The 12,284-nt window shown below is 36.3% G+C and overlaps 1 protein-coding gene across 1 annotated transcript in view; it reads left to right on the top strand.

Annotated features, from left to right (window-relative positions):
* The window catches only part of mpl (MPL proto-oncogene, thrombopoietin receptor), a 17,261-nt gene extending 11,785 nt beyond the window's left edge, over positions 1-5,476 (top strand). Inside the window, exons 5-9 of the mRNA XM_016670792.1 lie at positions 91-338; positions 843-993; positions 1,068-1,149; positions 1,367-1,454; positions 2,093-5,476. Of these exons, the coding sequence (XP_016526278.1) occupies positions 91-338; positions 843-993; positions 1,068-1,149; positions 1,367-1,454; positions 2,093-2,533 (1,010 nt within the window). The 3' untranslated portion in view covers positions 2,534-5,476. The remainder of the gene's footprint in view (positions 1-90; positions 339-842; positions 994-1,067; positions 1,150-1,366; positions 1,455-2,092) is intronic.
* The last annotated feature ends 6,808 nt before the right edge of the window (positions 5,477-12,284 follow it).

The following is a 12,284-nucleotide window of genomic DNA, read 5'->3' as shown; positions in this document are numbered from 1 at the left end:
GAAACTTGTTTCAATATTATTCAGATTTTCTTGTGAAATCATAAACAAACATTAACACTGTGTTGTTTTAATGCTTGTTTATCTCTTCAGTTTTCACTGACCTTTTGATCTTAGTCAAAGTTTTGAGACCTTCCAGTCATATTATGAAAAATAATTTATATTTTTGTTACATTTTATGTGCAGGTCTTCTGGATCCCCCCTCCATTGTCTCTCTACAGCCAGAAGACACTGTGGGGAAAATGCTTGTTTCTCTTGGCAGAAGTTTAAAACACCTATGGAAGAAAAGCAAATATAGAATTCGTTATTCTTCCAAGACACTTGGGGAAAAAACAGTAGAGGTAATGTACATTTTCAGTGTATTTATTTTATGTTTTTTACTTGAATTGAATTTATATAATGTGGTGCTCAGTAAAGCCACCTCACAGATTTTGCCCATATTTGGTTTCTAGTCTTACAAAAATATTTCAAATCATCAAAAAAATTTCAATTTCAGGAAAAGACAGCCTGAATAAATAACAAAATAAAACAATGAGCAAAGAATTATAACATTTATTAAAGAAAAATGCAATCCAACCCAAACATAGACCTATGTATAATATAATTCCTGTCCTTGTTAAATCATGATTGAACTGTGATTAACCCCATTTTTGGGACATCACATCCTGCCCTGATCATAGCAAAACCAGTAAAAGAAAGAAATCATTTAAATAGAACCTGTTTAAAAGTTAACTATTTTAAAGAAGAAAGGATAAAAATAGACCCAACATGAACCACTTCTTTCTAATTAATCTATAAGGTAATAGTTCTAGATAAATACTTAAAGTAATCCCTCTTGTTTGCAGGTAAAAGACGACAGCTTTCTGCTCTCACTGGAACCAGGTGAGGAGGTTGAGGTTCAGGCTTCTGTGAATTGTGCAAACAGACCAGATGAACATCCTGGATACTGGAGTGCCTGGTCGAAACCTGTGCGAGCAATAGTTCCCCAAAGTGCAGGTGTGTCTGATCGAAAACAAACTATAAATAAAAACATGGTTGTAGAAATCCTTAATTAGTTCTCCTGTTTCTAGACAGGAAGTTCCTGTGGCGTCTCTGTGGTTCCATGCTGATCATCATTATCTTCTTCATCCCAACCGTTTTACTTTGTCGCAGGTACTTTTGTTTTCAACTATTTATTTTGTTGTGAAAGCAATTATAAATTTATTATATGTTCTTTTTAAAACAAATATCAATATTTAGAAGTAATACATTCTCTGAAAAAGATCTAGTATTTGAAAAAATTGAAAAGTGTTAGAAAAAAACATCATTATGTTTTTTTTTGCTTGTTTTTTTTTGGTTTTTTTTTGTTTTTGTTTTTTTTGTTTTTTAGGAAGCTCAAGCTGCTCTTTTGGCCTCCAGTACCCAACCTTGAAAAAGTTCTGCAGGGCTTCCTGACAGACATCAACCAGCAGAAATGGGTAAAATATTTAGTGGCAGGATTTAAAGTTTAAAGTAATCCATACACAAAACAACAATAAATAAAAACAAAATGGTAGCACAAAATAATACAGTGTGTACTTTCCCTGAACTTAAAAGTCATTTCCAGGACTTACCATCCACCTTTATGGAAATTTCATGAAACAAAGTGGTTTCTTTCCTTCAGCTTATAAGTTACTTTGTAAGACATTTCCGATACTTTACTGAATAGTCCAGAAAGTAACTCCTAATGTTTCCAGGAAAGAAACTGGGAAACCCAGAAAAAAAAATACAAGTAAATTCTATGTTCTATGAAAGAAGAAGCTCCACTAAATAAAAAAAATGTTGCTAGAGCAGCTGTCACTGAGAGACATGTTTTAAATAAAAGTCCACCACTTTGTAAAACTCATAATTCATTTAACATTGCTCTCATTTTGTTAAAATCCTCGAGAAATAAAACCCAAATGATCGTCTTGTTTTGTCTCCCCACATGTTCACCACTACAAAAAACACATTTTCATAGTTCATCCTAAAATAAGTAGAAATGTATAATAAATGTTAACAGAATTAATACATTTAAAGCTGAATGACTAAATAAATTCTGAGTTACTCACCATGAATTAATGAACTCACCTTACAGAATCCTCCAGTCACATCGAAGCTGTGTTTTGAAGAAACAACCTCCTCTGTAGTGGAGATCATGTCTGATGAGCTTCCAGTCCTTGACAATCCTTCTGAAGAACTCAACTTCCTCTCCTCTGATGGAAGCTTTTCCTTTGAGGAACAGGCAGATGGGAGTTCTGGGAGCGAAACCCTCAGAGACTATGTCACTCTGAACAAAGATCTGTCCATTCTCTGCCTTAAGCAAAACTGTTATGTCTATGAGCAATTTAAAGATGGAAAAGATCCTGAGAAAGGAGATAACCTTTCTACAACATGCCACTGTCTTAAGCCTTGTTCGTGCAGCAACTATTTTAACCATTCTTACCTACCTTTGTCTCAGTCTACAGATGGCTTGAATAAAAACATCAATGTTGGACATGATAAAAGTAACCCTTATACTAACCTTTTCCTCGACTAAACATGCAACACAAGTGTGCCTCCAACTTAAGTTCTCTGTACAAAAGTGATCAATTCACATAGATTACTGGATATAGTTTCAGTAAAATCTACATTTGAAAAAGAATTAAAAACTAGAAAGGTGATAATAAAAATGAAAAGGAATATTGCTATATTACTACGGATATATAGAAAAAAGCTTGAAATGTTTATTATAACCGTTGTAACAATAAGTGCTGTTATAAATGCTCTTTTTTTATGCAGTTATTTTTGGAGTATATTGGATTATGCTGAACATATAACAGTTCTTATATTTTTCATGTAACATTAAGTTTAAGTATTAGCAACTAACTTTATATTCAGTTGTATGGGACAGTATAATTGTATTTTTTTTTTTTTTTACTATTTGTAGTTCTGTTTAGTAATCCATTACTTACTTGCTTCAGAGCTTGAATACTTACAATATAAACATGTAAATGTTTAAGAATAATAAATTTTAAATTTCTTTTTAAAAATTAAAGGCTGTCAGGGTTCTTAGAGAGAAAAATCTTGCAAATTCTTTGATAAGTATAGAAAAATAAAACAGAAGTAATATAATAATAATAATCCAGGTGTTTTTATGTTGTTTTTTTGTTGTCGTTTTATTATTGTATTTTAATTGTATCAGGCAGTTTTGGGGAATGCAAAGTTAGACTTTGTGCTATAACCTGATACAGTGCATCTCTTCTCTTGTGGTTAATGTGTACTGTATATTTTCGCTGTTTTAAATAAAGTAAATCGTAAATCTGGAAAAGTATGAAACATTGTGCGCATTGCGCAGGGACCTTGTACTTTGTTCTGTAGTTCTTGTTTAATACCACAAGGTGGCAGCACACATCAACTTGCCGATGTGTGCAGCCACAATGAGGGACGTCGAGGGACCACGGACTGAATCTGGACCAAAAACATAAACTCACATTTTCTCAGGCCTTGTGATCTTGTTAACTTTTTGCACACTCATATGAGATATGAGGATTGAGATGCCATTATTTGTTTTAAAAGAAGTTTCTATTCTAAGGTTAATAAATGACTCACAACACAGATGAAAGCTAATGTTGATTTATTCATAAAATAAAAGGAAAAGGCTCAAGTATAGAGGAGTTCGACAGTTTGAATTAAAACCAAAACACTTGAGATGGAACAATAACACCTTAACAACTAGGAGTGGATGTAAACCCTACATGTTTGACGTTTTAACAGCTTTAAAATATTTTTTTATCTGAGCCCAAACTTAGATAATTTTGCAATTTAGCTGAATTAGTTTTGAGTTGCAGTCTAAGTATGGAGGATCATTATACTGTAGCTAAGGCATCAGAAGAAAACTATCCAGTCCAACTACTGTTTGCTATCACACCAGCAGCAGATCAGCAGCGTCTGCCAAGGCGTATGATGTCACATTGATAAAGTAGCCCCGCGTTGTCCATGAGGCGTTAGGAGAAAGGTGGGAGACAGAATGTGTTCAAAGTGAGACAGGCAACAGAAGAAGAAAATTTAAAAGGGCCAGTGTTTACTCCCCAAGCTGCTTTTCCTCCCGACATGAATTCTTTCCATGTTTCATCACTGCCCACTTGCCCATACGCTAATGTCTATGGGGGGAGGTTGAGTCACCTCTTGATGTCATTTCCTCAACTTTCACAGACAATCACACCGAGAACCAGAGCTGCCTCAGATGTGATGGACATGCAGGGTTATTATAGAACACGTGTTTGTATTTATTGTGTTGTCATGTTTGCAGGCCTCAAACACGAATTCACCAACAACGGAAATGAAGCTACTTAAGCAGCAGCAACATAAGGTTGGCTTCTGCTGGAAGCTCATCACACGGCTGTGGTTAACTGGTTCTGAAAACTGACTGCAATCACATTTGGTCCTGCTGAATTTTGTGCTACAGAGAGTGCTGACAGGATGGCATACATCAGTTTCTGAAGGAAAAACTGCCAAACAAGAATAACAAACATCCAGTGTAATCAAAAACACAGGCAGAACTAATGATGTTGGAGAAAGTGCAGCAACCTCAGAGTCGTTCAGCGGGAGAAAAGTCATCGATTTTCCACAAAGGCACTGGCAGAAGTAGGAAGGAAGGTTGTGTTGGTTTCAATAAAAACATACAGTGCCTTAAAAAGTATTTTCTACATTTTGTCATGTCAAAACCACAAATGTTAATGTATGTACCTTGTATTTTATGTGATATTTTACCACAAAGCAATGCATGAATATCTATCCCAGTCAGCTTTTATTCCAGTATTGCCCTGCCTTAAACTATGGTCATATTTCCCATCATCTCTTACCAGCTCCTGCTGATAAAAAGCAACTTAACAGTATGACGATGACAACACTTTGTTTCAAAGTGGAAATGGTTTGTTCAACTAAGAAAAGAGGTTTTCAAAGGTTGGCATAGGGTTGTATAATCTAACCCTGGAGTAAACGTCTCCGCATTTTATCCCACCACAAAATAATTGTGGTTTTTGGTCTTCATGCTTGTTTGTCTAATATCAGATCTTTAAGGAACAACTGCATTAATATTGAAATGTAATCCCACAAACGTGGCACTATTAACTAAGTAGTTTACTTCTAAAGGCGGTTGGTTGCTGCAGTTGCTATTTGGCGGTATCAGACTTCTGTTGTTCTATTACATGAAGTGAAATACAATATCTGTGGTTTTAACATGATTAAAATGTAAAACATAGTTGAATGTGTGTGATTTCTTATGCAAGGCACTACATTCATGACCTATGCATGGTTGGTACAGTATTTTTTAATTAGTCTTTTCTTTTTTGCAACAAATATGCTGAAACTGTTGGTGGTGGTGTAGTATTAGATAGCGAACTGGATTTTAACGAGAAATTTGTTTAAGCAAGTTATTAAAAGTAAGAGTGCTAATGGATTTTGAAGGGCAGAAATTTAAACATTAAAACAGGAATGGATTTAAAAAAAAGATTACAATCATCATACCAAAATATTTTTCAAGCTTTTTGCTACATTGTCATTTTTAAACATATTTATGTATTTTCAGAATTAGATTCAGCACCAAGTGTATGGAAACAGTCAGAATTTTGCTGTGAATGGGTAATAAAAGTGAAACTTTAGGTGACAGTTCTAGTTGAACTGGTTTCTTTGATGTTGGTCCAGAATACATTTCTTTAAAAATGTAAGTTTACTCACACTATGTAGGCACAAGATCACACAAAAGGTAAATCACAGTCAAAATGGTGCATGTAAACAATATAGCCTAACTCTATACACATCTTCTTTTAGATCTGCAGAACAATGTTATTAATATTTCAGCTTACAATGACAAAATAGGAATCTATTGAATCTGTGTTAATTTCATTGAGCTTCTCTGTGAGTCATAAACACTGAATGGTATTCACAGATTAGTCAATACATAAGCTATGAATCTTCATAAGGTTCAAGGATGTAAATCAACATGGCACATACATCCCTCTACTGATTTTAAACAATATCTAACATTAGAAGAGACAGCTGTTTTGGTCCTGTTGTTCACTTTTAACATATTGAACAGTGTCGGTTTTAAATTTTAGGGCAAAATAGCTCGATTATCAATCCTGATTTCTTTAAAAAGATGTTGGTAACCTGATGCTTTATGTTTATCATCTAAACTACTCTCACATTTTAACTTGTCTTATTCTAATTTCAGTGTACTGGAGAGATGACCTGATGGTTCCCTTTAGATTTTATGTAATAGAAATCACTGAAAGTGCTCATCTCTCCTCTAACTTGCTCTTTTTGTTCAACATTAAGCTGTATACCAGCTGCAGTGCTTGATTAGCATGCACTGAAAGATCACTTTTCAACATGCTCAGATGTTTGGATTCTTGCTGATGAGCACAGAGCAGCATGTGAGAGCCCCGTCCACTTTAACTTTCTCCATATTGGACACAGGAATCAGCATGTGGTCTTTCAGCTTTTCAAACACCTGCAAGACACAAAGACAAGAGTATCAGCACAGATATTCAATTTTTTTGTGTTTACAAGATTTTTAGAAAATTGGTGCCACATTCAGTCTAGTGCAATCTTATGAATTTGACTCTGTTCATTACTTTTCTGATCTAATTCTTTAAATGTGGGATTTCAGTCAGTGGCTCAGCTGCATGAAAAAAATCGGTGTCTGGATGATCCAAGTTAGGAGAAATAATTAGAAGATCTCACCAGATACTCAGGTTGATAGGAACTCAGAGTGAATCAAGCTATAAAGCAGAATTTTACAACCCTATCCTGAAATCTTGTGCATGTGTCTCATTTCAGAAACACTAAATGGCTTAATAAATGCAAATATAAAATTTGAGTGGTGCAAAACTTCTAGCCATAACAAGCTTGCAAGGCATGACAGCTATTGCCACAGGCAAACGTGGTGATTCAAGAGTTGTGTTACCAAGGGAAATTTTTACATTACCACATTTCTAGTAGAAATTACACTCCAAGTTCTCTTCAGGTACTCTGGGTTCCTCACACAGTCCAAACGTTTGTATCTTAGATTTATTTGTTTCTCTAAATTGCCCTTAGGGATGTTTGTCCCGTGATGATCTGAAAACCTGTCCACGGTGTACCCCTTTTTTTTTCACTCACCACTGAAGTTGGGCACCAGCGCCCCCTGGATCCTGAGTAAATAAAGTAAATAAAAACAAGCTAAAGTGTTAAATGAGCAGTTCAGACAGTGCGCTGCCATCTGGTGGCCAAGTTGCAGACCACAACAATGTGTCAACTATTTTCACAGGTAAGATGATAAATGGCCTGAATTTGCATAGCACTTTATCAAGTCAGATGATTTCAGAGCAGTTCACCCATTCATACACACATTCACACAATGATAAGGAAAGCTACATTGTAGCCACAGCTGTTCTGGGGCAGACTGATGATACAAGCACATCTGCTATTCAATCAGCGCCACTGGACTCTCTGACCACAGCCAGCAGGCAAAGCAAGTAACGCATCACAGCTACAAGACAAGAACTGAGAGGCTGGTTCGAACCAGCAACCCACCGATTACAGGACAAATCCCAATCACCTGAGATGCTAGCCGGGCTATCTGTAGTTTAGATGAAAACAGGACAGAGAAAAAAGAAACCAAAAAGTGACATTTTTGTTTGCAATATTCCACAAATTAAAAATAATGTACATCATACTGATGAGGAACCCATAACTGTCACGGGTAAATGTGCAAAATACACAAAATGTTTTCTCTGGACATTTAGCACTATTCATATGAAAGGTAAATTTTGCCAGTATTAACAAACTAAGGGTTTTCTCATTGTAGCTTCAGCTTTTTTTATGTAAATAAACTAAATGCTGCTTCCACCAGTCATTTGGAGCATTAACCGGTATGAACTTTACAAACGAAATAAAATTATTTGTGCACAGACAAGTGATTGTTAAATTGCTTTTGGTGGCATAGATCCAAAGGGAGAGAGACAAAATATTAAGCAAGAGAACAGCTCTAAACATTTTCTCGTCTCTAAGCAAATTCTCCAAACAAAAAAAAAAGAAAAGAAAATGGAGTGAGAACTATTACAGCATTCTCAAAAGACCCTTGTAAAGTAATGTGTCACACTGTGGCCGTTTTCCAAAAGAAAACCACTGTTTTCCTACTGCACTTCCAAACCAGGACATTTTTCTCTTTAAACTCTTGCTTCAACCCTGCAGTGATATCAAGTGAGGCCTTAAAGCACAACCAGGGGGACCAACTAAACACACTTATAAGGAGTGATGCAATATGGCGAACAAAGCTTCTGTTGATGCAGATGATATCTTTAACGTCACTACAATGACTGCTTAGAATGTTGTGTAATGCAGCAACATCAGCCAGATCTCAGTGCAACTGAAACAGTGACACTCCCCTTTCACAAACAGTATTGGAGTGTTTGAAACTATGGTGTTAATGCATGTTCCTACATAGTTTTCACATTATTCCTTTTTCGTGCGTTGTCTAAATTACTACACTGTGGAAATCTGCCTGTGCTAATTTGTCCCTAACTGCCGTCTGTTGAAAAGAAATGTCTACATGGCAACGGGAATGTGATGACAAACTTAGCTGTAATGCTTAAAATGTTCAGCAGTATTAGTTGTCCATTGAAATTTGCAAACATTTTTTCACCCACAAAAAGTAATTTATGTTTATATATATGTATATATATCCATCAGTATATTTTACTTTGCTTGTCCTCTCCATACTTAAACTATCCAGCTCATCAGCAGGATCCCAACACCCAAGGTGTTCCAAATCCACAAGGTCTCAGCGAGTTCTGTCCAAGAGTCTGCTCTCACAGGCAGATGCCCAGGAAATCTCTAATGGGAGGCATCTTGATTGGATGCCCAAACAACCTCAAATGACTCATTACAGAGGACCAGAGGTTCCACTTCAAGCTCCCACTGGATGATTGAGTTCCTCTCCCTCTCACTATGGCCCACCCAACCTACGGAGGAAACACATTTCAGCCACTTATATCCGAAATCTTGTTCTTTCAGTTTTTCATTGTTAAGCGATCATAATAAACCACAAGATTTGCCTATTTGGCTCTGCTCATTCTTTACCTCAACAGACCAAGCCCAAGCCCTTAAGACTGTTAATAAGGCCCAAGAGAGTCTATCCATCTCCCTTTACATTCTTGTTAACAAGACTCCAAGATATCACAAATCCTCAGCAAAATAAAAAGACTCAGCACCAAGCTGTAGGGCAAAAGAGCTGACTCTTATCTCAACCATATAGTTCCCTGAGGATGAAGGCTTGAAAATGGCATCAAAATCAAATCATCGGCAAAAAGACAGACTCTGAGATTCCAAATCAGACCCTATTCTCCCCACAATTTAAGATTTTATCCATGAACACCAGAAACAGGGCCAATGACAAGGGTAAGCCAGGGGGGTGTCCAAACTTCATTAGGAACAGACTTCACTTTTCGTCCAAAACGCAGAGGCAGCTCTTAATTTGGCTATTCAAGGACCGAACAGCTTAAAAGCATCCTTCACACCTAATGCTCCAACACAGCACTCGTTAATTCACCAACACAACACCCATACAAAATACTCCAAGAGACATATTTGCAAGCACTCTCCATGCATTAGACAGCCAAACTGAAAAGTCTATATTTGAAAATGGCATTTGCTTTTATCTTGCCATTTTGATATTCTTGTGCACAAAAGTAGACATTTCAGTGACAGGTTTTTAATTTTCTTAGTTCCATTTTCAGTCAAGAAAAAAACTTAGAGGATAACTTTACTGCCACCAAAAAGTCTTAACCTTAGGTTATCAAATAAAAGATTTCTCAGGAAAGGTCAAGACTTTGCATAGCTTTTAGAAACACATTCACATTAATGACTTTTCTTCTGTTTATCTCTTCGGCCTCATATTCCCTCTTTTTTAAATCATACCAAGCCTATTTTTTTATTATAGCGGTAAGGACTTATGTTTTGGGTCAGGTTGACATAGTCCTAAACAGTAGGATCATAAGTTACAGGGGCTTTTGTATGCTTCATTTATTTAACTCCGGACTTCCAGGACATAGCTAACCGTTTCATGTGCCAGATCTTCAGCCCGTCATACCCCACCAGTCTTCTCATGACCCCCTGGTTTTGTTTGTGTGGAACTCTTATGTAACTTCACGAGCAGCTAAAAATAGAGCGGAGGTCAGGACAGACAGTGTTTGGAGGCAGATGTCTTGCTGAGTGCCTCGGTGATTATGTAGACAAATCTCTACATCTCACAGGAAGAGCAAGCAAAAATTTCCTCTGGGAAACATGTACCAACTCCAGACCCACTGCGCAAAACATGACAGTCTGCTCTGATTAAGCAGCTCCTGCTGTTTTACTGTGTCTGGTGTTATTAATATATTTCCCTAAGTTACAAAATCTTATATATGTGCAAATATGGAACAGAAATTAGACTTTAATAGTTTTTGGTATGCTTGAAAAACATAGATGGAACTGTATCATAAATCAGCAATGGTGCCTTGTATATTTATTTTAATCCTTGGGCTTATATTAAGACATTGTAAAGCACAAATGCAAATGTTTGGGGATTTAATGCGATAGACCAACTCAACTTGGGGTAATGTGAGAAAAAAAAAATGATACATGGTTTTCAGAAATGATTAGAAATAAAAATGCACACCACACATTTTTATTTCTAATCATTTCTGAAAACCATGTATCATTTTTTTGATTAGAAATAAAAATGCGTGGTGTGTCATTGTGTTCAGTCTCAAATTTGCGACAAACTCTCCCGCCTGCAGCTCCTTCAGAGTCTCTATCAGCCTCTTACCTGCTTTTCTGAACAGTTCTATCATTGCATTGAACTGAGTAGTGGTGTATAACATGTTCGAAGCTTGGGATATTGTTACATACCGTAACCTCCCCTTGTGACTCTCCACAACTTCACCCCTGACCTTGTATGATTCTTAGTCTTCGTGAGGCTTTTCTTCACAGATGTTTTCTTTCTAACCCTCAGTAATGTGCTAATTTGTGTTGGTCTACCAATATAATCGCAGTAAAATTTATTGGAGTTTGAGGCTGATGGCAAAAAGGTTCTGGAGGAATATTTGTGCAAGGCACTGTACATTCTTCACAAACCTATCCAAATAGACTGTTAAAAGGTACTCCCAAAGCAAGCAGCATTATATACACAAATAGATTTTATCATGCTCAAGCTAAATTCCATCAGCCATTCTTCCTGGCAGAAAACAGAGACTTCTTTGCGGATTTAGGTCCAAAGACACATCATTTTGTGAATTCCTCCTTCTAAAAATAGCTGGCTAGGTTTGGGCCTTTAACCACAGAGTACATTTTGAGGTTTGAACACTGTCTCTGCAGACTATGTGTTGCCAGGTTTAATCTTGTGAGAACCATTATGACTTGTTGTGATTTGGAGTCACCCCAAAGAATCAAAATAACACAGCTACTGCTCAGTCTTCCCTGACCCAGCAGACAAATGGAGAAAATAACACATAACTCATGTCAAGCAGCCACATGGAATATACGTGTCATGGGTCAGAGACACAATTTTCCTTAAAGCTAAGCTGTTTGAGACTTTAATGCTACTGTACTGTATATTTGTGGGAAACAATTAGCCGTGTATGTTTCTAGACAAGTGACTGTGCAAACATATTTTCTNCATAGCATCTTGTTAACTCCAAATAGTAAAGATAGGAACTATGCACATCATATATTTATTCTGGGCTGGTGTCTTATTGTACCTTAAGATTTGTAACAATGTTTTTTTACAGAATGCGAAGCCAGAGGAAAATCAGACTTGTTTTTTAAGGAGTTACTGGAACAATAACTGATAATTTATCAGTTATAAACAAAGCAGTACATATGTTAGAACTAAATAAATGTGTCTTTGACCAATACACTGACTTTAAAATTGCGTAGAACTCTGTATGTCACAAGATCGTGCAGTTTGGCAACTTGAAGTAAAATTGAAGAGATCTTAAATACAATTATTTTTTTCCTTAAGCCATTTAAGTTCTGCATAAGCTGAAAACCTTTACAGAAATATTGTTTTCTGTAAGTATGAGACAGATTATAAGACCCTTCCTCACCCTACCCACATTTCATTCCACTTAGCCATATAGTCCTCATTACACCAACAGAGAAATGGAGCAAGCTGGAAGGCATGATAGTAAAAATAATAATAATATTAATAATGATAATGCTGCTTTAGCTGTGGGAGAGCCATGCCACCCTTTTCCTTTCTAAGTTGTAAAGTTCCATAGTGAACC

This window comes from Poecilia formosa, unplaced genomic scaffold, assembly GCF_000485575.1.
Source record: "Poecilia formosa unplaced genomic scaffold, Poecilia_formosa-5.1.2 Scaffold38, whole genome shotgun sequence".
NCBI lineage: Eukaryota > Metazoa > Chordata > Actinopteri > Cyprinodontiformes > Poeciliidae > Poecilia > Poecilia formosa.
Note: the sequence above shows the minus strand (reverse complement) of the source record. Positions and strands in the feature narration are given on the sequence as shown.